The 25444-nt window shown below is 41.3% G+C and overlaps 3 protein-coding genes across 3 annotated transcripts in view; all 3 read left to right on the forward strand.

Annotated features, from left to right (window-relative positions):
• Positions 1-22502, forward strand: part of LOC124264517 — a 166090-nt gene extending 143588 nt beyond the window's left edge. Inside the window, exons 7-13 of the mRNA XM_046699257.1 lie at positions 13190-13456; positions 13776-13871; positions 14747-14792; positions 15836-15877; positions 16103-16116; positions 20244-20279; positions 21137-22502. Coding sequence (XP_046555213.1) covers positions 13190-13456; positions 13776-13871; positions 14747-14792; positions 15836-15877; positions 16103-16116; positions 20244-20279; positions 21137-21600 — 965 coding nt within the window. The 3' untranslated portion in view covers positions 21601-22502. The remainder of the gene's footprint in view (positions 1-13189; positions 13457-13775; positions 13872-14746; positions 14793-15835; positions 15878-16102; positions 16117-20243; positions 20280-21136) is intronic.
• Positions 21864-23537, forward strand: LOC124264507 (putative ankyrin repeat protein RF_0381). The gene has a single exon (XM_046699244.1). The coding sequence runs from the start codon at positions 21864-21866 to the stop codon at positions 23535-23537; it is 1674 nt and encodes a 557-aa protein (XP_046555200.1).
• Positions 23538-23921: 384 nt separating this feature from the next.
• On the forward strand, positions 23922-25046 carry LOC124264508 (ankyrin repeat domain-containing protein 50-like). Its single transcript, XM_046699245.1, has one exon. It carries the CDS (start codon positions 23922-23924, stop codon positions 25044-25046), a length of 1125 nt encoding a protein of 374 aa, XP_046555201.1.
• The last annotated feature ends 398 nt before the right edge of the window (positions 25047-25444 follow it).

Here is a 25444-nt window from a genome sequence, read left to right on the forward strand (position 1 = left end):
AGAAGCACAGATCTAACACACCAGTCACTGTGTCTAGACGTAGAGATCAAACACATCAGACACAATATTTATAAGTACAGATCGAACACATCAGCAACTGTGTGTAGATGTGGAGATCAAAAACATCAGACACTGTGTAGAAGTACATATCCAGCACACCAGACACTGTGTACAGAAGTACAGATCTAACACACCAGACATTGAGTGTACAAGTACAGATCTCACATACAGGGCACTCTATGTAGAAATAGAGATCAAACACATCAGACACTGTGTATAGATGTACATATCTAAAACACCTGTCATTGAGTCTAGAAGTGCAGATCTAACACATCAATTCATTTGTGTATAGAAGTACAAGTGTAAAACACAAGACACTGTGTGTAGACGTGGAGATCAAACACATCAGACACTGTGCGTAGAAGTACATATCTAACACACCAGCCACTATGTGCAGAAGTACAGATCTAACGCATCAGACACTGTGTATGGAAGGACTGTTGTAACACAGCAGGCGCTGTTTGTACAAGTATATATCTAACACATCAACCACTATGTCTAGAAATACATATCTAACACAACAGACACTATGTGTAGAAGTACAGATCAAACGCATCAGACACTGTGTGTAGAAGTACAGATCAAACACATCAGACACTGTGTGTAGAAGTACAGATCTAACACATCAGACACTGTGTATAGAAGTACAGATCTAACACATCAATTCATTTGTGTGCAGAAGTACAAGTGTAAAACACAAGACACTGTGTGTAGACGTGGAGATCAAACACATCAGACACTGTGTGTGGAAGGACAGTTCTAACACACCAGACACTGTTTGTAGTAGTATATATCTAACACATCAGCCACTATGTGTAGAGGTACATATCTAACACACTAGCCACTATTTGTAGAAGTACAGATCTAACGCATCAGGCACTGGGGGGAGTGACCGATTTTTTCCAACAGCCCTACAATTGGTTATACTGTTTTAATGTGATAGAAAAGTATTTGTGGCAGCTATTCCATAAAAATGACTTTTGACCTCTGAGGTGTCTTAAAATCTTGGAAAAAAATGAAAAAAATATTTTTTGCCTTTATGTGAAAGAAAACAAAATTTGTTACTAACCATTTAGTAGTCATGAAGTGTTTCTTAGTCAAACATGTCAAAGAGTTGGTGATGGTATAAAGTTTCTGTTTGAAAATTTCATTTTCCTGATCATAGTTAACTTACTTGGGTACACCTACAGAATACCGGATACCTACCAACCATATTCTTTGTTAGCACGCGCACTTCCTATTATAGGGAAGCACGAGCTATAAAATTCGAAACAATAAGCGAGCATTAAAATGAAAAATAACCATTAAAATCGGATTGATTGAGACGACTTCCGGTTAGTAGAACTGACCCACGATTTTTAAAATGAAAGGTAAGTTATCACAAATAAAAAAATATATGCGTCTTTGAAAAAAACGGACCTACGGAAAGGTAAGTGTTCAGTGATTGGTCAGTTTGTGTCTACGTCATAGCCTAGTAACGGCCATATTAGGAAGTCTACAACTACTACTCGGCGTTCAGAAGATGCGATTGTGGGACGTATTCAAGGTATCGGAAGACAGAACTTCATTGGTTTTTAAGAAACAAGGGACTTTTCGGAAACTGGGACGGGACAACATGCGGTAAATGTTGTATTGGGAAATTTTATTTGTGTAAAGATACAGCTACAGCAAAGACAATTTGTGTTGGAAATGTAGCAAGAAATCGTGTGGCAAAAAGCTTTCTATTCGCCACAATTCGTGGTTTGAAAACAGCAAATTAGATTGTGGCAAAATTCTATTGCTCACATATTGTTGGATTTTCAAGTTGTCTCAAGATTTCGTACGTCGGGAACTAGACATTTCGTCTTGCAACACTTCTGTAGACTGGTACCACTTTTGTCGCGAAGTGTGTGTTGTTGTAGTAGCAGATTCTGACAGTGATAGGATCGGTGGGGAGGGAAGAATGGTGGAGATTGACGAATCAAAGTTTGGAAAAAGAAAATTTAACGGGGGAAAAAGGGTTGAGGGTCAGTGGGTTTTCGTGGGAATCAATCGGGAATCCAAAGACTGTTTTTTTGCATGTGTGGACAAACGTGACTCTGAGACACTAATTCCGATAATAAAGAAATACATCAAACCAGGCACCACAATAATAAGCGATTGCTGGAAAGCCTATGACTGCCTGATCCATTTCAAGGACCCCGAGACGGGAGCACATACTAACACCATTGAGTCCTCTTGGGGTGCCTTGAAAAGATCTCTTCCACGATCAGGCACTACTAAGGGGTTGTATTCGTCATATTTTGAAGAATTTTGTTTAAGAAGGAAGTACTTGAGTAACAGGGAGGACATGTTTATAGCTTTCTTGGAGCTTATCAGTCGTGCATATAACCCTCATGACAGAGATGATGAAATTGTGCATGTGAGACGCCCATTCGCTCCCCTGCAACCCGATGCTGACGACAGTGTTGACGATTTCGTTCTATGAAGGTAAGAATCATATCTAATGTCTAACCTAACCCTAACCCTAACCCTAACCCTGTCTAATCTAACCCTAAACCCTAACCCTAAACCCTAACCTTAAACCAAAACCCTAAACCCTAATGCTCGTAATGTCGAGTGTGCAACATAAACAAAACGCCGTTACTAAGGAACTCAGTTGCGCACATTTTGTGCGCAGCTCTAAAATAAGCTTTCAAAGATGGCGGAAGGTATCCGGTATTCTGTAGTCTTGCCCTTACTTGCACCAAACAGTTAAATCACCTTTCTCATCAACTGCACAATTAAGTTTGTGAATGAAATATCAAATACATGTAGTGTTTACATTACTTACCTGATTATTTTGATGCATTTTATGACATTTACATACATGGTGTTCATTCATCACATATATCATCCTCATCACTGTTATCTCAGCTGTCATCTTCCTCATCGGAACCAATCTCTATGTTTGCACAGGTTTGCAACTTGCACATGCTTGTGCATTTGAGTCCATTTGCCCTGCAAGTGCAGCTTGGGAGTTTGCATGTTCTGGAGCATTTGCATGCTAAAAGCTGTAGGACAGCCTCAGGTGCCGGTAGACCACCCATCCACTCAACCGTAAGCACACTTTCACCGTTTCTCTGGGGCGGTGGGGTAGCCTAATGGTTAAAGCGTTGGCTCGTCACGCCGAATACCCGGGTTCGAATCCCCACATGGGCACAATGTGTGAAGCCCATTTCTGGTGTCCCCCGCCGTGATGTTGCTGGAATATTGCTAAAAGCGGCGTAAAACCAAACTCAGTCAGTCCTGTTCACCGTTTCTCTCTTCAAGGATCCATCCTATGCCGACAGGTGTTTGAATTCCAGGCTTGCATTCCATGACCACCTACCACACATGAGCTTGGTAGCAATCTCTCTGTGAGTGCCTGAATGAACAGTCTCTGCAAGGAGGAAACTGGTGGGATTCGAGTTCGCCCTTCCTCAGGAGGAACAACGTGTGGAGAAGATCGTTGACACTCTTGAGGGAAATTGAACTTCTGTAAGCTCAGGATCATTTCCAAGTTGCTTGAAGCAGTCTTGGTACTTCTTATTCCCCTGGAGGAGTCTGAGAGCAGACAGTTCTCCCTTTCCTGCAACTGAACTGGTAGTGTCGCATCATGTGTATGCATGACATGCAGGTAGTGCTTCAGAGACGCTCTGACCGAGGGCCTGGGCTACACTTGAAACCTTGATGACTCTTGTTCTGTTCTTTGTTCCTAGCGTCATGTAGAGATCTGCTTCAAGAGATGATTGGAAGGCAACACAGAGTATACATACTTCTGTATCCTCGGCACAAATGATTATGTTCCTGTAGCCGTTGTTTGAAGCATGCCTGGTGTGGAGTAACAGCCGAGTGTCTGCTTCCTCTTGAGTGGATGTTAGGTCCTCTATCCTCTCTTTACTGTTTAGGCCCAGCTCAATACAATCCACTTCACAGGTTACAATGAGGTCCTTGTTTCCAATCCGACTTCCATACTTCTCACCTCCCCATTCCTTGACAAGAAACAGTTGGAAAGGTATTTTCGCCATTGTTTTATGGTGTGGCCTGCTGCGATGTTCTTGTATTGTGTTCCTTGAGTTCCAGAGCGCTGACCTCTCTCTGCATTTTTGAGTGACACGTTCCTGTATACATCAAAGACGACATCAATCCTCTGACTGCTGTAACTTTCATGAAGGAACTGGACAGACATTTCTTCTGCAGCCAACTGGAAGGTTTTGTTGTCACCTTTGATCTTCTGGACAAGTGCCATACCATCAATCAGAGTACAGGATGGGTAAGGGAGCTTCTCTTCAGGTGGATGTTCTTTTCCAGTTCTCGAGCTAGGCTTGACTTGTTGGTCTTTCTGATGGAACCATCTGGATATGCGAGTGATAAAGGAAGCGGTCCAAGAGGATGCCTGAAAACAGACTTCATGTCAAGTTTTCTTCTTTGAGCTATAATAGCCATATGAGCAAAGAGGTTCCTGTCAGCTCTGAGCACAACCTCCACTTGACTTGTTTGGATTTTCTTCTTCTTCTGGCTCAACTAGGTGAATGTTTTCAGGTTGTTCTTAGTAGCCAAGGATGAAAGTCCTGTGGTCTGTGCCTTGAGAAGGTCAGATACCATGGCTGGAGCGGCAGCAGCAGCCGTTGACAACGATATGAGTTCTGAATTCAAGAATTTGAATGACTGAAACTTGATCGGGTTAACTTCGTGAGACTTCTGATCTGTCCTAAGAAGATACTGTGATATTCTGCCATCAGATAATACTTAGCAACAGCACCAGGTTTAAGACTGAAGCCCTTTGTTCCGCCTGCTGTCTGTGTATCTCTGTTTGCTGTTTCCTCCAGAGCCTGGTCAACTGGTTCTCTTCCAAAAGGGTTTTCAGTTCCAAGCTGTACAGAAAATCCACCATACTCTAAGTATTCATGAACGTGCTTGTGAGTAGTTGACAGAGCTGACATCTGACCATGATAGACTGATAGGTATCTCGCATTGTTCTGCTTGTCATATGCAAAACGCCAAGGTGCAATGTTCCTGATGCTGGATACATGCAGTTGCCAGTTGTCCTCCCGTGATGCACGGATAAGACCCAAGAGCAATCATATCTGTGTATGAAGTCCAGAAAACTGACAAATCCCCATTTTCATTCATGAGAAAATCTTGGTAGGCTTTAAAAGCTGTCACAGTGTCTGTGAAAGATGAACTCTGGAAGAGTGATTCCAAACTTTCTTTGTTAGCATTAACATGGAAGTCTTAAATATCTTCCAGTGCAGACTGATTTGAAGATAGCAGGACACTGTTTGTTTCTTCGACCCTTTGCAGAAAGCCTTTTCATTGCAGTCTCATGAGTGCTTCATACATGCTCTTATGGACTCTAACACAGCGGTTGTAGTTTTTCCCATCAAAAACTCTACATGTAGATCCCTCTGCTTGTAGATCCCTCCGCTAGTAATGTCCTTGAGACCAGCATCTTGGAAATGTTTTCCAATTACAGAGAGCTATGTACATGCAGTGTGAAAAGCACCCAGCCTCAAAATGATTCTTTCAAATCTTTCCTTGTGCTTCCATACAATTTCAGATGCTTTTGCATATAGTGCCTGATCCAATGTCACAACAATGTTTCCAAGCCGCAACGTGTTCATAATGGTCAAATACTGCTGTAAGATTTCATGAACTGTGTATATGCTGGTTGCAGGAGCATTGATTGTTAGAAGATATCCAATGGTGTCCAGTCTGACCTCTTCTGCATCACGTGTTTGGATATTAAAACCTGTCCAGGAACTTATTTCTTGTTGCTGGGCACTATGCAATCTTGCAATGATCCATGTAAAGTTTTTCCTTCATTGACTCACTGACAGCAGAAAGTGTGGAAGACTTTACAAGTGGAACAGAAGGTGGGCCGACACGCTTGCCACTGTTATACGGCTGCAGAACTGGGAGAACTGTGTCAATTGTACGGCGTTTTGTCTTCTGAACCACTTGGGTAGTCCTGTCGTGTGAATGTGGGCCATGAATTGACGGTTGGATTGCAATGCCATTAACTCTATGGGAAGTTCCACCTCCAGTGAGTGTTTCATTAAGTCGGTCAATATTGTCCCAGGCAAGAGTTGCTGCAACATGTGGGTGGGTATGCCGTGGCAAAGGAATAGCACCCTCCTGAGTCAAAGCTAGCTTTTGGAGACAAATGACAGTTTCAATTTCTTCATACTTTGGATGGGAAGCTCCATAACATAATTTCTTCAAATTTTGAATCATCTCAATATTCCCAGTTAGGGTTTTCCTAGCAAATGGGAGCAGGATATGCTTAGGTGTCAGCTTTTTCCCTCCTGTAGCAGCATAAACAAGATCTTGACCAAACGATTAAGTTAGAATCTTCGTCTTTTGGTGTGTGACATCAGCTTTCAAATCACCTGTCAGAACAGTGCAAAATATTCCTTGACACATGTAGGAGTGTACCTAGAAGTATTGTCCAAATCACACTGTTTTAGGGGCCATGGTAACTCCTCTTCAACATTCTATATTTCTTTTCGAAGAAGTAGTGCTTTTTCCTGAAGGGCTTTCCTGCTGTTGCTGTTTTTTTCTTATGGCATTCAGTTCTTCTTTCACATTTTGATTTTCAGTGGCAATAGCTTCAGTTGTCAATGTACTGGGAAAAAGTAGAAGTCTGGCATTATCATCTTGCAATATATGCAGGCTGTCACCAAATTCTGACTTGAGTTTCCTCTGCAGATGCTTAGTTGTAGAAGTCTTGATATTGTTGCATCCTTTTTCCCCCATGTAGTTTCTCTGTCTGTTGGTTATCTCTGACATCTTTAATACAGGTGGATTCTGGAATACAGTGTTTCCTCCATGTAGTTTCTCAGTCTGTTGGTTATCTCTGACATCTTTAATACGGGTGGATTCTGGAATACAGTGTTTCCTCCATGTAGTTTCTCGGTCTGTTGGTTATCTCTGACATCTTAAATACGGGTGGATTCTGGAATACAGTGTTTCCTCCATGTAGTTTCTCAGTCTGTTGGTTATCTCTGAGATCTTTAATACGGGTGGATTCTGGAATACAGTGTTTCCTCCATGTAGTTTCTCAGTCTGTTGGTTATCTCTGACATCTATAATACAGTTGGATTCTGGAATACAGTGTTTCCTCCATGTAGTTTCTCAGTCTGTTGGCTATCTTTGACATCTTTAATACAGTTGGATTCTGGAATACAGTGTTTCCTCCTTGTAGTTTCTCAGTCTGTTGGTTATCTTTGACATCTTCAATACAGGTGGATACTGGGATACAGTGTTTCTTCCATGTAGTTTCTCAGTCTGTTGGTTATCTCTGACATCTATAATACAGTTGGATCTTGGAATACAGTGTTTCCTCCATGTAGTTTCTCAGTCTGTTGGTTATCTCTGACATCTATAATACAGTTGGATTCTGGAATACAGTGTTTCCTCCATGTAGTTTCTCAGTCTGTTGGTTATCTCTGACATCTTTACTACAGTTGGATTCTGGAATACAGTGTTTCCTCCATGTAGTTTCTCAGTCTGTTGGTTATCTCTGACATATTTAATACAGGTGGATTCTGGAATACAGTGTTTCCTCCATGTAGTTTCTCAGTCTGTTGGTTATCTCTGACATCTTTACTACAGTTGGATTCTGGAATACAGTGTTTCCTCCATGTAGTTTCTCAGTCTGTTGGTTATCTCTGACATATTTAATACAGTTGGATTCTGGAATACAGTGTTTCCTCCATGTAGTTTCTCAGTCTGTTGGTTATCTCTGACATCTTTAATACAGTTGGATTCTGGAATACAGTGTTTCCTCCATGTAGTTTCTCAATCTGTTGGTTATCTCTGACATCTTTAATACAGTTGGATTCTGGAATACAATGTTTCCTCCATGTAGTTTCTCAGTCTGTTGGTTATCTCTGACATCTATGATACAGTTGGATTCTGGAATACAGTGTTTCCTCCATGTAGTTTCTCAGTCTGTTGGTTATCCCTGACATCTATGATACAGTTGGATTCTGGAATACAATGTTTCCTCCATGTAGTTTCTCAGTCTGTTGGTTATCTCTGACATCTATAATACAGTTGGATTCTGGAATACAGTGTTTCCTCCATGTAGTTTCTCAATCTGTTGGTTATCTCTGACATCTTTACTACAGTTGGATTCTGGAATACAGTGTTTCCTCCAGGTGGTTTCTCAGTCTGTTGGTTATCTCTGACATATTTAATACAGTTTGATTCTGGAATACAGTGTTTCCTCCATGTAGTTTCTCAGTCTGTTGGTTATCTCTGACATGTTTACTACAGTTTGATTCTGGAATACAGTGTTTCCTCCAGGTGGTTTCTCAGTCTGTTGGTTATCTCTGACATCTATAATACAGTTGGATTCTGGAATACAGTGTTTCCTCCATGTAGTTTCTCAGTCTGTTGGTTATCTCTGACATCTTTAATACAGTTGGATTCTGGAATACAGTGTTTCCTCCATGTAGTTTCTCAGTCTGTTGGTTATCTCTGACATCTATAATACAGTTGGATTCTGGAATACAGTGTTTCCTCCATGTAGTTTCTCAGTCTGTTGGTTATCTCTGACATCTTTAATACAGTTGGATTCTGGAATACAGTGTTTTCTCCATGTAGTTTCTCAGTCTGTTGGTTATCTCTGACATCTTCAATACAGTTGGATTCTGGAATACAGTGTTTCCTCCATGTAGTTTCTCAGTCTGTTGGTTATCTCTGACATCTATAATACAGTTGGATTCTGGAATACAGTGTTTCCTCCATGTAGTTTCTCAGTCTGTTGGCTATCTTTGACATCTTTAATACAGTTGGATTCTGGAATACAGTGTTTCCTCCATGTAGTTTCTCAGTCTGTTGGTTATCTCTGACATCTTTAATACAGGTGGATACTGGAATACAGTGTTTCTTCCATGTAGTTTCTCAGTCTGTTGGTTATCTCTGACATCTATAATACAGTTGGATCTTGGAATACAGTGTTTCCTCCATGTAGTTTCTCAGTCTGTTGGTTATCTCTGACATCTATAATACAGTTGGATTCTGGAATACAGTGTTTCCTCCATGTAGTTTCTCAGTCTGTTGGTTATCTCTGACATCTTTACTACAGTTGGATTCTGGAATACAGTGTTTCCTCCATGTAGTTTCTCAGTCTGTTGGTTATCTCTGACATCTATAATACAGTTGGATTCTGGAATACAGTGTTTTCTCCATGTAGTTTCTCAGTCTGTTGGTTATCTCTGACATCTATATTACAGTTGGATTCTGGAATACAGTGTTTCCTCCATGTAGTTTCTCAGTCTGTTGGTTATCTCTGACATCTATAATACAGTTGGATTCTGGAATACAGTGTTTCCTCCATGTAGTTTCTCAGTCTGTTGGTTATCTCTGACATCTTTAATACGGGTGGATTCTGGAATACAGTGTTTCCTCCATGTAGTTTCTCAGTCTGTTGGTTATCTCTGACATCTTTAATACAGTTGGATTCTGGAATACAGTGTTTCCTCCTTGTAGTTTCTCAGTCTGTTGGTTATCTCTGACATCTTTAATACAGTTGGATTCTGGAATACATTGTTTCCTCCATGTAGTTTCTCAGTCTGTTGGTTATCTCTGACATCTATAATACAGTTGGATTCTGGAATACAGTGTTTCCTCCATGTAGTTCCTCAGTCTGTTGGTTATCTCTGACATCTTTACTACAGTTGGATTCTGGAATACAGTGTTTCGTATATACATGAAAAGTTTACCAGATGCTGCTGTCAAAGCCTCTTCATAATTTTCCTCTTCTTCTGTGACTTTGGTGACTGAAGTTGAGTGGTGAAGTTTATTATCCTCTCTTGTATAAGATCTGTAACAACTGCTGTGGTAGTGCGCCTCTGCTGCAACAATTTCCCGGCTTGTAGCTGCTATGATTCTGTAATCCAATTTCCCAACGGCTTTTCTCATCAGTGTGTCATTTGTTCTCAACTGTGATGATTTTACCCATGTGCCCCTTGTTTTTGATCCTTTGATGTACTTATTTATTGTGCAAAATAAACAAAGAGCTTCATATACAGCTGACGACTTGCTGTTACGCACAGATGTCTCCCTTGGCTCTGTTGCTGTTTGCCCATCTCCAGGCGTCATGAATTGTTATAGGTCTCTTTCATTAGTGAACCTGCTCCGGCAATTCCTGTGATAAAGAAGTGATGGAAATTTATCTTCATCAGTTTGTTTTCCAATTTCCAAAATGACTTCATTATGACGAAGCTTTGCGGCCCTCAGCAGTGTTTTATGATATGTTGGAAAATGTACTTAAATCATCAGATGCTTTTTTTCCCATATTATACAAGTATACTTTTTTTCCACTGGTGATGGAGAATTACAAATGTCTGCCATAGTTGACTATGATGGTTTGATGTCACCTGCAATAGAAATATAATCTTGAGCAATCATGTGTTATTGTATTGCTGGTATAACAAGGTAAAAAATTAAAATGCTGTGCTGTACTAATTTCCACCAAGATTTTGATGAAAGGATATCAACATCTCATTGCCCTCAGGTTTTTTGAACTGGTATAACAAATTAGAATGCATAATAATGGTAATACCGTAATCCTTTAGTAAATTCCCTCCAAAATGTGTATATTCCATTTCCTATATATATTCAGCAAAAAGATGAGCACCTAAACATAGGTATAGAACACAAGCAGCAATTATTGTGAATTCTACATGCAATCGAGATTTATTAAATCACAGATAATTTTCTTTTCAAAAACCATTTAACATGACCAATAACACATTTAAATCCCTCAAATATTACATAACATCTGACAAAACGTCCAAATTCAGGTGCAGTTATCACCACAAAGAAGAAAGAATCAGGTTCAACAGAGGTTTTTACCCCTATTATATAACCTTTGGGAAATACTGTTTCTCAAGTGTTTGTTTATAGCCTATCTGTCAGGTGAGGAAAACTGAAAATATTGGTCCCCAATATAAGTTGTGTGTGTCAAGTCCTCAAACTATATATAGTGAGACGTCTAATCAGTTGTAAGTAAGTACTCCTGATTAGAGTTATCCCCCCTGGTAACCTTTGTTGACAATATGGCTGTTTACCAAGTCAAAGACTTAAGTTTACAGTCAAGGCACAATAAAAGAAGTGTACATATGCAAAGCAAAAATTGCATGATATAACTCATCACATGGTGAATTGTTGATTCTACTCAGCAAGACACTAGAATATAATATTTTAACATTTTCACTGTTTGAGTCAATGAGGAAAACAAAACCAAATATTTTGTAGAATAGTATTATGGTTAATAATTTTTCTATACTCAAAAATGTAGAAAAGAACTAAATTCTAAGATATATATTAAGAAAAAGCCTTTTAGACACTGAAAATCTGTTTTAAAACATTTTTTCATTTAGAACTAGAGATCAAACACACCAGACACTGTGTATAGAGTGAGTGAGTATGACTGTACGCCACTCTTAGCAATATTTCAGCAATATCAAGACGGGTGACACTAGACACTGGACTTCACACATTGTGCCTATGTGGGGAATCGAACCTGTGTCTTCAGTATGACGAGCGAATGCTTTAACTATCAGTCTACCCCATCGCCCAACTGTGTATAGAAGTACATGTCTAACGCATCAGACACTGTGTGTAGAAATAGAGAACAAACACATCAGACACTGTGTATGGAAGTACAGTTCTCACACACCACGCACTGTGTGTAGAAGTACAGATCTAACACATCAGACACTATGTGTAGAAGTACAGATCTAACTAATCAGCAACTATGTGTAGAAGTACGTATCTAACACATCCAACACTGTGTGTAGAAGTGCAGATCTAACTAATCGGCCACTATGTGTAGAAGTACAGATCTAACTAATCAGCCACTATGTGTAGAAGTTTATATCTAACACACCAGACACTGTGTGTAGAAGTACATATCTAACTAATCAGCCACTATGTGTAGAAGTTTATATCTAACACACCAGACACTATGTGTAGAAGTACAGATTTAAGACATCAGACGTAGAGAGTAGAAGTACAGTTTTTACACAACAATTGCTGTGTTTAGAAGTACAGGTCTAAAACACAATACACTGTGCGTAGAAGTACGTATCTAAAACATCCAACATTGTGTGTAGAGGTACAGATCTCACACACCAGACACTCTGTGTAGAAGTACAGATCTAACACATCAGACACTCTGTGTAGAAGTACACATCGTTTAGTGTGCGAGGAAGTATGGATGGAACACACCATGTACTGTTTGTTGAGGTACAGATCTAGCATGCCTTTTTAAAGTACAGGTGTAACACATCAGGCAATGGCGACATATCCACACACACTCCACAACGGATTCCCCCATCTTGTTTTTGTATCTAGTAACATCATTCACATATCTCCTCTGTATCATCATGCTACCGCCATTCGGTGAAGTACAGCGTCATAAGGCAACCCCTTCATTATAAGGGTTGTCATTCCAGAAGATATGGGCTTCAATCGGTCTCGAGCTTGTAGAAAGACGCGACTAAATATAATGGGATTGGTGGTCAGGCTTCCGTATCCCAATCGATGCTCAAGATGTCAGAAATTAGATTGTTTGGCCAAGACACAATTATTTACAGACATCCGTCGTAAAGCTGGATTGTTGTTAAATGTCGCTACAACCACGATTGTAAACAGCTGCTTAGTTCCATGGTTTTGAAGTTTGTGTTAATTTGACGATACACTTTCTAGCAGGCAAAGTAACAGATAGGCAGCTCCCAGTGATGTGGCAAGAAATACTTCTGGAATGAGATATTCAACAACCGACTTATTATGGTTTTGAAGTTTGTGTTGATTGTTGGTTCATTTCTGCCAGGTAAAGTGACGCCAGTCAACTCTCAGTGATGTGGCTGCATATGGTTTTGCTGTTGCTCGGTGAGTACATCTAAACTGGTTTAGAAACATGTGTAACAGTAGCATGATTTAAATGACAAGTTTGTATATATATTCGAGGTTGCGGGACAGCATTCCAAACTTAGACTTGCTATCACTTACCATGGACATATGTGTTTATCTTGACTATCTTGTGGGTATATTTGACTGTTGCATTTGTGTCTGTTACATAATTCTATTAAAGCTTCAAACGTTCTTGGCGATGAGCAATGCTCCTGGGGAATATATGGCGAGAACTGCGACAAGACCTGCCCCTCCAACTGTTACCCCGACCAACGGAAAAACCTCATACACTGTCAGAAGGACACAGGGAAATGTTCTGAGGGATGTGTTCGTGGTTACCATGGCGACCAGTGTAATATATCCTGCAGCGGAGGCTGTTTAAAGGAAACCTGCAATCCCGGAAACGGACATTGTACGTTAGGTTGTAAACAGACCTACAAAGGGGGTTTCTGCAATGAGACATTAGGTACGTAGTTCCACGCACGATCACAAGGAAGCAAATTTCTTGATTTCAAAACAACATAACTATTTCTTCCAAGAAGCCACATTTAGCAAGGTGCATTAGATGTAATGTAATGCAGAAACCATATGTTTAAGCTTCCAAATCAGTCCAGAATACGTGATGTCTTAACAGAACACATTTTGTAGCGTGCTAGTTGGCGAATTTTTCTGAGCCTTTAGAATATACCCTTGTAGTCTGACTCAAGAGTGTTCAAGAACGGAACCTTCTGGAGAGTGTCTTTGTTCGCCAAACTAATTTCGTCTTGATTTTGCTTGCGTTAAAGAAACAGTGGTGACGACACATACAACGTTACCAACAACAGAGGCGTCTCCCGTAGAGCCAGCGGCAGATCTCGTTGTGATTATCGTTCCTATCGTCGTCGTCATCATCCTCTGTCTGGTCATAGTGCCTCTGGTGGTCTGCATGGTGTAAGTATACAGCTGACACAACTACTCATTCATCATACTCTGTCTGGTCATAGTGGCTGTGGTGGTCTGCATGGTGTAAGTGTACAGCTGACACAACTACTCATTCATCATACTCTGTCTGGTCATAGTGGCTGTGGTGGTCTGCATGGTGTAAGTGTACAGCTGACACAACTACTCATTCATCATACTCTGTCTGGTCATAGTGGCTGTGGTGGTCTGCATGGTGTAAGTGTACAGCTGACACAACTACTCATTCATCATACTCTGTCTGGTCATAGTGGCTGTGGTGGTCTACATGGTGTAAGTGTACAGCTGACACAACTACTCATTCATCATACTCTGTCTGGTCATAGTGGCTGTGGTGGTCTGCATGGTGTAAGTGTACAGCTGACACAACTACGTGGTGGTCTACATGGGTAATGGTAAGTGTACAGCTGACACAACTACTCATTCATCATACTCTGTCTGGTCATAGTGGCTGTGGTGGTCTACATGGTGTAAGTGTACAGCTGACACAACTACTCATTCATCATACTCTGTCTGGTCATAGTGGCTGTGGTGGTCTGCATGGTGTAAGTGTACAGCTGACACAACTACTCATTCATCATACCCTGTCTGGTCATAGTGGCTGTGGTGGTCTGCATGGTGTAAGTGTACAGCTGACACAACTACTCATTCATCATACTCTGTCTGGTCATAGTGGCTGTGGTGGTCTGCATGATGTAAATGTACAGCTGACACAGCTACTCATTCATCATACTCTGTCTGGTCATAGTGGCTGTGGTGATCTGCATGGTGTAAGTGTACAGCTGACACAACTACTCATTCATCATCCTCTGTCTGGTCATAGTGGCTGTGGTGGTCTGCATGGTGTAAGTGTACAGCTGACACAACTACTCATTCATCATACTCTGTCTGGTCATAGTGGCTGTGGTGGTCTGCATGGTGTAAGTGTACAGCTGACACAACTACTCATTCATCATACTCTGTCTGGTCATAGTGGCTGTGGTGGTCTGCATGGTGTAAGTGTACAGCTGACACAACTACTCATTCATCATACTCTGTCTGGTCATAGTGGCTGTGGTGGTCTGCATGGTGTAAGTGTACAGCTGACACAACCACTCATTCATCATACTCTGCCTGGTCATAGTGGATGTGGTGGTCTGCATGGTGTAAGTGTACAGCTGACACAACTACTCATTCATCATACTCTGTCTGGTCATAGTGGCTGTGGTGGTCTGCATGGTGTAAGTGTACAGCTGACACAACTACTCATTCATCATACTCTGTCTGGTCATAGTGGCTGTGGTGGTCTGCATGGTGTAAGTGTACAGCTGACACAACTACTCATTCATCATACTCTGTCTGGTCATAGTGGCTGTGGTGGTCTGCATGGTGTAAGTGTACAGCTGACACAACTACTCATTGATCATACTCTGTCTGGTCATAGTGGCTGTGGTGATCTGCATGGTGTTAGTGTACAGCTGACACAACTACTCATTCATCATCCTCTGTCTGGTCATAGTTACTGTGGTGGTCTGCATGGTGTAAGTGTATAGCTGACACAACCACTCATTCATCATACTCTGCCTGGTCATAGTGGCTGTGGTGGTCTGAATGGTGTAAGTGTACAGCTGACACAACTACTCATTCATCATATTCTGTCTGGTCATAGTGGCTGTGGTGATCTACATGGTGTAAGTGTACCGCTGACTACGTGTTTTATACTGGGAACTAGCAATGGTGTATCACGGTCTTCACTACAACCATAGCTACAAGTTCCATCAACAAAGGAGATATGTTCCATGTCTGATCTTTAATAAATACCGAAAACACAAAAAAACATATTCAAATATATTCAAATACCGTTCAAGATTGAATTTCAAAAGATTCTCATAATTGTGATTCTTTGCAGACGAAAACGGAGGAGGAGAAGAGAAGCCAACATTGAGAGCAGGTAATAACAGAACGAACGATCATGCAACATCACCTCACGTTTTTACTTCAATGTGAACATACACTGTCTGACATAGCATACATAATACATCTAATGCATAGTGTAGAAACTCTGCATTTAGGAAGCAGTGGAAACATTTTTAACTTGACAATTCATTTCACTGATTCAAGTATACCAAAATAGAAATCATCGACCAATTGTGATTGTCAACTTTTCTACTTGCAGGTTTCAAGAAGAAGGTAAGTATGTCAATGAAGCTGGAATATGACTGGTGTAGTATTATTTGCGTCCTCCCTTGACTTTGCTTTCCCTAACTGATATTTAACATATACTCTTCAAAACAAGAAACAAGACATGCTGTTTTGGAGTTTATTTGCTGAGTGCATATAATTGATTCAACCATGACATCATTGTTCAGTTACAAAAAAATAATCACTTCACACATTTTTAAAACATGATTTTCCAGAAAATGTTTGGTAAAACAAGAGAGGGCTATTAAAGCCACTTGGTGAGAGTGAAATGTCAGTATCTGGTGTGACCACCATGAACATCGATCACTGCTTGGCAGCGACGGCCGTAGAACAAAGGCGATGCCAGTCGCTGTCTTGTGGAATGTCTTGATACTCTTGCTGAAGTCCAGCTCTTGTAGTGTCTGACGTGGCGGATTACAATGGCACAAGCGTCGGTCAAGAGTACCCCATGGATATTCAATGTGGACAAATCGGGTGACCGAGAAGGCCATGGTAACACCTGAATGTTGTTTTGCTGGAGGAAGTCCAGGCAAACACGTGCAACGTGAGGTCGAGCATTGTCATGCTGGAAAGATCCACCGTTGACGTTGATGAAGGGAATGACGTGACGGTGCAAAATCTCGTATTTATAGCGAACCACATTCAATGCAACAGCCACGTGCACAAGAGCTGTCCGGCCATTATGATGGATACCTACCCAAACCATGACACTTTCACCACCAAATCTTTCGACCTGCTGTACACAATTATCGGCGTAACGTTCGTTCACACGTAAACATCCATTAGTACGTCTGAGAAGAAACCGAGTCTCATCTGAGAACAAAAGTGTCATCCATCTTGCCTGCGAACATTCCACTCTGCACCATTGTAGACGTTCAGCCTCTTGAAGCTCTATCAAGACATTTATACAGCTAAACGTTAATTAAGCACCACCAAATTCAAAAGTAAATATTATCAATTAGTGTCAAGTAAGGATAATGAAATTTCACAGTATGCTATATGCCTGTATTGCCCGTGCATCACACGTATCGCAGACATAAACTGCGCAATACATAGAAGATGCACGTGCTCGATACACATGCACGGGGTCTTTCGACTGAAAACACAGTATTGTTGTTTGATACTTGGTGGCTGAAATTTGAACGTTGAAGCAACAGATCTTATTGTACTGTTCCAATACAACATGCCGAGACGTAGGCTATCCGAGAACCTACGATGGAGAATCATTGGCATGCATGAAACCGGTTTATCATGCCGTCAAATTGGTATCAATTTGAATCTCAATCACACCATTGTTAGCCGACTGGTACGAAAGCACGTGCAAACTGGAGACGTCAAAGACCGACCCAGACCTGGACGTCCAAGAAAAACTAGTGCTCGTGACGACAGGGCCTTAATTCGCTTAGCCAGACGCAATCCAATGACCCATGCTGAAGACCTCCGTAGACAATGGCGAGTGGGCGTCAGACTGTCCACGAATACCGTCCGAAAGAGGTTAAGAGCTGCAGGATTGCGTGCACGTAGACCAGTCAGACGTCCATTTCTCACTGACAGACACATGCAAGAACGCCTGGCGTGGTGCAGGTTAAGGCAAAACCACAATCTCCGATACTGGCGCAGAGTCCACTGGTCGGACGAAAGTCGTTACCTTTTGCACGTCACTGACGGCCGCAGCCGTGTCTGGCGCCGCCGCAATGAAGCTTATAACCCGGAAATGATTGAACCAACGGTCCCCTTTGGCGGTGGCTCAGTGATGGTGTGGGGTTGTGTGTCCTACGACTGCAAGCTGGACCTAATCACAGTACCGGGAACGTTAAACGGACAACGTTATCAACGTGACATCTTGGATGTTGCCGTAATACCCCATTTTGACAATCACACACTTGCCAGTCGTCCCCTGTTCATGGATGATAACGCCAGGCCTCATCGTGCCAGAGCAGTAGTCGATCATTTGAGGAACAATGCTATTGACACTATTCCATGGCCAGCCAAAAGCCCGGATCTTAATCCCATAGAGCATTTATGGGATTATCTTGGGCGCCAAGTGAGAGCCAGAGATCCTCCTGTGCAGAATATGGATGAACTGCAACAGGCTCTTCACGAGGAGTGGCAGAGAATCCCGATGCTTAGAATCAGACGTCTCATTTCAAGCATGAGAAGGCGTCTTGAAAATGTGATTCGTGTTAGAGGTGGATACTCCCGATACTGACTAAACAGTTTCTAGAGATAGCCATGATGACAACAAGCATATTTACGTTGAACGTTTGACATTGCAGATACCAGTATGGACTGGACAGTGATACTTTTCAGGCCTAATGAAATGGTCGTTTTGACGCTTATTCGCATAACTCCAATAAATTGGTATCAAAGATAATCATCGGCTTCGTTTTCTGTGTAGTGATAGTGCAGGACATCCCTTCAGCAAAATCAATCCTCTTTACATTGAGTCAGACAGGAAATTGCACTTTTCATGATTTGAATGTTGAACTTTTCTGAAAAGTGGGCAGTGCTTAATTAACGTTTAGATGATTACTAGTTCGTCACAAAGTATTTCTGTGGTTCCTTCTCCCCGCCTGACATAAAATCATAAAACAAATCATGTATGTGTTTTCTCCGCCGTTGTGGAAATTTTGCCCGGGTGTAATATAAAAAGTGAAAAATACAGTTTTCCTTCCCAACTCTTAGAAGACAGATATCAGCTTGACCTTTATTTACCTTTAACCCCCCGGATGCCGAGAAATTGTCAAAAATTTGGACAACATTTAGCAAGGTCTATTTCTCAAACCACCAAGGTAGTTGCACTTATAGTTATACCAACGGATAGGAAATTGAATATTCTACATTTCTGTTTAATTTTATAGCCGTACGTAGATCCAGGACCACGCGAGCGCAATTCTCCCACAATGTTCACTTTTCAAAGCGTATGAAAATGTGCGCCTGAAAAAAAACTCGGCATCAAGGGGGGTTAAGGAAAAATAGCTGTGAATAGATCATTAATAATGTTTGCGATCTGTGTCAAACACCACTTTAAAGGCCTTGAATGAGTGGCTGGATTTAAATTTTTCATGTATAGATAATATATCATATAAAGGGTAAAAACATTTTCAATTAGATTTTTTCAAGCGTTATTCTATATTTTGTCCATTCTGGGACATGAGAATTATATATAATACCGATCATCTTAAGTCCCACTGCTTCTTCTGTCCGTGCATGTATATACTAGAACCGGTTATACAAGTAAATACATAGAGGATATTTTGTTTATGTTGTCAAATTAGGAGATAAACATCATGTGTTGGTCGATTTCCAGGTGTTATTGAATGTTTGAAGCACGGGAATATTTCATTCGGCGTTAGTCGGGTGTTTCAAATGAAATATTCCCGTGCATCAAATACTCAATAACACCCAGAAATTGGCCAACACATGATGTTTATCGACATTGTAAACACAAAAGGAAACCATGGGATTTACTGTCCGCACTCATTGACATCAGGTATGGGTACAGCAGTGAAGTGTCATCAGCCGGCTGTTTCAGCTGGTTCCCATAGTAGCATCTGGAACTGCTCGTTTGTTACGTCATTCCGACTTTACGTCACAATATGATTTGAATGACGTCACCACTGCTGACGACACAACAATACAATTGTGTGCGATATTTGTACGTGTCAATACGCAGTGAATAGTTTTAAAGTTTCCGGGAATCGAATACCATTCGATCATATTTTCCAACCAATCAGAGTAAAGAACACGGTGACTTTGGTTTACAAATCATGTGTATTTCATCGAGACCACAACATGAAATAATATACGTGCTATTTGACAACATTAACAAAATAGTCTATTCAGTTTATTTTATCATTGTTTATAACTGTTCGAGACATCGAGTAAGTCTGTATTTTATTACGAAACTACAGTCTAGCCCTTGAGTTCCAGGCAAAAGTGATATTCTACTCAGTGAAATAACATGTTATTCTACTCAGTGAAAATACCATTTTGATTTTCACAAATATTTACAGTATTTCACCCTTAAGAAAATAATAAATGTTGTTTATCGTGTATAGACTCAATAACATATTGAAGGAATTTCATCTAACATGGTGTTCCCTTATTTTCAGTTCCCTTGATGGACCAGAATAGGGCAGAAACTGCCAGTGAGTACAAACTACCGTTAGTTTGCGTTTAATCCCATACTTTCCTGTAATTTACATCACTTTCTGGGTGTATTTCATGTTGTAAAACTTTCTGTAAAAGGGGTGATTGTTTCTGAGAACTTATAATCGACTTGCAAACAAACAAGCCAACTTTATTTAACATTAAATCATCTGTCCATGATGTTTGGATATTTTGTTTGTTCTTCTAACTAATGGATGGTTACCAAATTGTTAATGGTCCTGTAAAAGTGATTGTTCTGTGAACAGTAAACAATCATGGGTACTCTGTCGCAAATCAATCATACGAAACAAGCTTTCTGGGCTGAGGTTGTCCAGGCTAGTGTTTTATGAACTTCCATGATAATAGTTTAGTTGACTATGTACACAGACTCGGTTAAAGCCTTCTTTCTGACTTAAAACCGGTTCTAGAAAGTACTTAAAACCGGTTCTAGAATGTACTTTTCCCCTCAGTCTTTTCTATATTGTATATGCTTCACTCTCTCTCCGCAATACTCCCTTCCAAGAAAATGAATTATGCATGAAATGTTTATTGAGACATTGCTCGATATCTGTGCTAAAAGTTCTTTGACCAGGACTGGTGCTTGGTTGGGCTCAACATTACCAAGAATCAGGTATACAGGAGAACAAATACTGGGATTGATGACAATTATTGAACAACATATATGTTTAAGTCAAGTGCTATTTATTTACATGGATATGAAAGAAACATTGACAAATCACTTGCATGGCAAATAAAGTAGCAATACAAATAATTACTTAATGATAATCTCGCTGAATCATTGCCTTGCATTTACCTCTCACTTGTCTCAAATGAATATATTTCTCTTTCCGTGCAGATCCATTGGGTCCAAATACAAACAATACACGAGCCTTGTTTGTTGAGACTGAAAGCTTCGAGAAAGTGAGAGAAATGTTAGAGAAGTTCCATCACGTGACAATCAGTGGAGCTCCTGGAGAAGGTAAAACATCCATGGCCCTGATGCTGGGAGCTGAATACAGGAAGCAGGGGTATGAACTGGTACTGGTTGAGGATCTCGATAACGTAGAGCTGTCTGACTGGCAGGGTGATGGCAAAGACGTATGTCTGATATTTGATGACATATTTCAGAAGGCTGGGCTATATGTCGACGTGCCCCGTCTTACACACATCTTCTGTATGAGCTGCATCTGCACCTCACACAATGTAAGAACAGGTCTGAAGGAAGATATGAGAGTTACCATCAGGAGTCTTGGGAGGAAGGAAGGAGAGACAATCAGTCAAACATGTTTCTCATATTCACCTCAGAATCCACCATCCTAGAACGTGCAATGTCGCAACTAAAAGGCCAGACATTCAGGTTTTTCAACAGTTGTACAATAGCAGACTTGACCAGAACAGAATCGTTGTGCTACACAGACGAGGAGAAGAATGAAATGTTGTTGAAATATAAATCCCATTACAGATACAAAGCAGATGTCGATTCGATCGAACTTAGTGGAAATGATAAACAAACTATTGGATTTCCTCTTGTATGCAAACTCTTGTCAAGTTATGCTGCTTTTCAACAAAGCCATGACACCTTCATGAAGAATCCTGTAGCTACTGTCAAACTTGAACTTCTTGAGGTTATCCATCGGCTTGATGATCGGTCAGCTGCTCTAATCCTGGTGCTCCTGTGTGACGGGCAGCTGAACGTTGGTCAGCTGGAGACAGAATCCGACCCAGCCCTAGAGACTCACCTCCAGGCAGTTCGGACTCTTGTGCCAACATCAACCAACCATAGTGTAGCTAAAGCTGTCAGGAGTCTTTGTGGTTCATTGTTGACGGAAGGAAACATAACAACATTTTCCCATTCTGTGATTTATGATGTCTGTGTGTCTGTCTTATACAGCACTGAACCTGAGTTTGTTCGTAGACATTTCAGCATCCAGTTTCTCATGAAACATGTGCAGGATCAGCAAAGCGACATGATAATTCCTGTCAATGAACACCAGCTAATCATTCCTTTCTCAGACCCATACAGTGGAACACTGGTGGACAGGATGGTTGGCTCTCTTGTCTATGATGGAACTTTAAGCACATACATTATGCACCCTATATGGAAAAGAGAGGAAATAGTCAAGAAATTACATCAAATGATCAAAGATACAGATTCCCTGCCAAATCATGCCAGGCACAATATTTTCTGTTACGCCTGCTTCACTTGGAACAAATCCATTATGGCAAAACTTCTTCCCCACTGTGACATCAATAGTCGTGATTTGAATGGATGGACACCTGTTTGGTATTCTGTTGCCTCTGGACACAAGGATAGTTTAAAATATATCATAGGTCATAAAGATCCTACAAAACTCAGTGGTGATGACAAAAACAGTTTCCTACATGTTGCTAGTGAATATGGGACAGCTTCAGTTGTAGAGTACCTACTGAACGACCTGAAATGTGATATCTACAGTCAAGGAGCAGACGGCTGGACACCAGTCACGCGTGCAGTGTTTGCTGGGAAGAAGGATGTATTGAATGTTTTACTGAACCACAAAAGTTTACCAGATTTCATCATCAATAGGGCGCTTCATCTGGCATGTGAGTGGGGGAAAATCTCCATGACTTCACTGATGGATATTAGTTCTCCTGGTAAACATGGTCAGACACCCATAATGAGTGCAATAGCTTCAGGAAAGAAGAAAATATTCGACCTTCTTGTGTCACGGAAAGCTGACATCAATCTGAGAGATGATGGCAACAACAGCCTCCTTCATTTGGCATGTGAGCCAGATGATACGTCAATTTTACAGACTCTCCTGCCACACATTGACATCAACATACCAGGTCAACATGGCTGGACACCGGTGATGAAGGCAGCCGTGAATGGAAGAAAGGATATATATGACCTGCTTGTGAAGGAGAAAGCAGATCTTAAACTGACTGATGACGATGGTAACAATCTCCTCCATCTTGCTTGCCACGGAGGAAATGTCTCCATTGTGAATCACCTTCTCCCACAATTTGACATCAACAGTCGTGGAGGCAGCGGGTGGACGCCAGTGATGTATGCGGTTGTCAATGGACACAAGGTTATGTTCAACTTTCTCGTGTCCGAAGGGGCTGATCTCTCTCTAACGGATGACTATAACAACTCGGTGTTTCATTTAGGATGCCTGGGAGGAAATGAAGCCATAGTGAAGGCTCTACTGCCAAAGGCGGATTTGAACAGTCAGGGAAACCTTGGGAGAACAGGTGTTATGAAGGCTCCTTAGGCAGGCAATGCTGATGTTTTCAAACTTCTTGTGTTAAAGAATGCCAATCTCAAAACACTTGATGACAACAATGATACAATACTTCATCTGTCCAGCCAGGGTGGTAACTGCTCCATTGTGGACTATTTGATAGGGGAAGGGTTTGACCTAAATTGTCGTGGAAACAATGACTGGGCAGCGGTAATGAATGCAGCCTGGTCAGGAAGGAAAGATGCCTTTGATCTTCTTTCTTCAAAGCATAATTCCATGTCTGTGTACAATTTATACGGTGACACAATACTTCACCTGGCGTGTGAAGGAGGCAATACATCTATTGTACAATCACTTCTGTCAACACTACGTCTTGATGTCAACATTAGGGGAAAGAATGGCCGGACTCCAGTAATGGCTGCAGCATTGGCTGGGAAGAATGAAGTGGTCGAACTTCTGGTGTCGAAGAAAGCTGACCTCAAACTGATTGATGACTGCAGCAACAACATTCTCCATCTTGCATGCCGGGGTGGAAATACATTAGTTATTGAGTTTCTCCTGCTGCTGTTTGATGTAAGCGTTCCTGGAGAAGATGGATTTACACCATTAATGATGGCAGCTCTCAGTGGGAAGAAGGAGGCTTACGATCTGCTAGCAACAAGAGGGGCCGGTAAATCATCGCTTACCTCTGAGGGTGATAATGTTCTCCATGCTGCTTGTCAAGGGGGAAATGTGGCAATTGTAAAGGAAGTGGTTGACAGCTTTGACATCAACTGTAGAGGAAAGAATGGTCAGACTCCTTTAATGAGGGCAGTCTGCGGCGGCCATATTGCTGTCTACAAAAACCTGGTGTCAAGTAGTGCTGAAAGCACGCTAGTGGACAAAGATGGACGCACTCTTCTACATCTTGCCAGTCGTCATGGGCAGCTTGCCGTGTTGAAACACATCATTGATGGCTTTGATGTCAACACCAAGGACAATATGGGCTTGACACCTGCCATGACGGCAGTACTACATACACAAGGTGCTGTACTCAAATACCTGAAAGATGAAGGGACAGATTTGTCTTTAGTTGACAACACTGGAGACGACGCCCTTACTCTCGCCCTTAAACTTGGGAGCAGACAAGTCATAAAACAACTGGGCAGAAAACATGATAAGAAAGTGACACCATGGAAAGAGCTGATGAAGTTTCTGGTAAGAGGGGAACTAACTATCCTGAAGACTTTCATCCAAAGTAGTCCAGATCTTGTTGAGAAAGACCAAGCTGGAGACACTTTACTCCACCTTGCTTGCCGTGGAGGCAACAGACACTGTGTGGAGTACCTGCTCCCGTCCTATGACATCAATGTCCAAGGTCGGTACAACTGGACACCGGTGATGATGGCGGCTGCATGTGGACATGCTGATGTCTTTCAGTTGCTGGTGGATCACAAGGCAGGTCTCTATCATGTCTCAGACACAGGAGAGGACATCCTCGCTCTAGCTCGTCGGGCGAATAATACCGAAATTATTGCATACTTGGAAAAAAGTGAGTGAAAAGAAAGTATGGAACTTCTGTCTTTAAAAAATGAATCATCATCGATGTAGAAAAAGCTTTACCATTACGGACAAGACTGACAGTGGTGGATATCAAGCATACCGTTAATGAAATACTTTCCTGTGTAATAAGATTGACAGGTACACACCACAAAACACGGATTTTACAGACTGTGGAAATTGTAATGTGGCAGATACAATCACAAACACTTTTACGGATTTCTTTAAAAACCCACCCACCTCTTTCTCTTAAAATGAAAACATGGAACTTTGATTACGAGTAATCAGCAGTGTAAAAGCTTTACAATTACGGATGTGACTGGTAGTGTCGGACAGAAAGCGTAAGTGCACAAAGCACCTTTTAAAATTTTGGGGAATAATTTGCTCCATGTCACTAA

The sequence above is a fragment of the Haliotis rubra genome, unplaced genomic scaffold (assembly GCF_003918875.1).
Source record: "Haliotis rubra isolate DU_JTF1 unplaced genomic scaffold, ASM391887v1 Scf929, whole genome shotgun sequence".
Lineage (NCBI taxonomy): Eukaryota > Metazoa > Mollusca > Gastropoda > Lepetellida > Haliotidae > Haliotis > Haliotis rubra.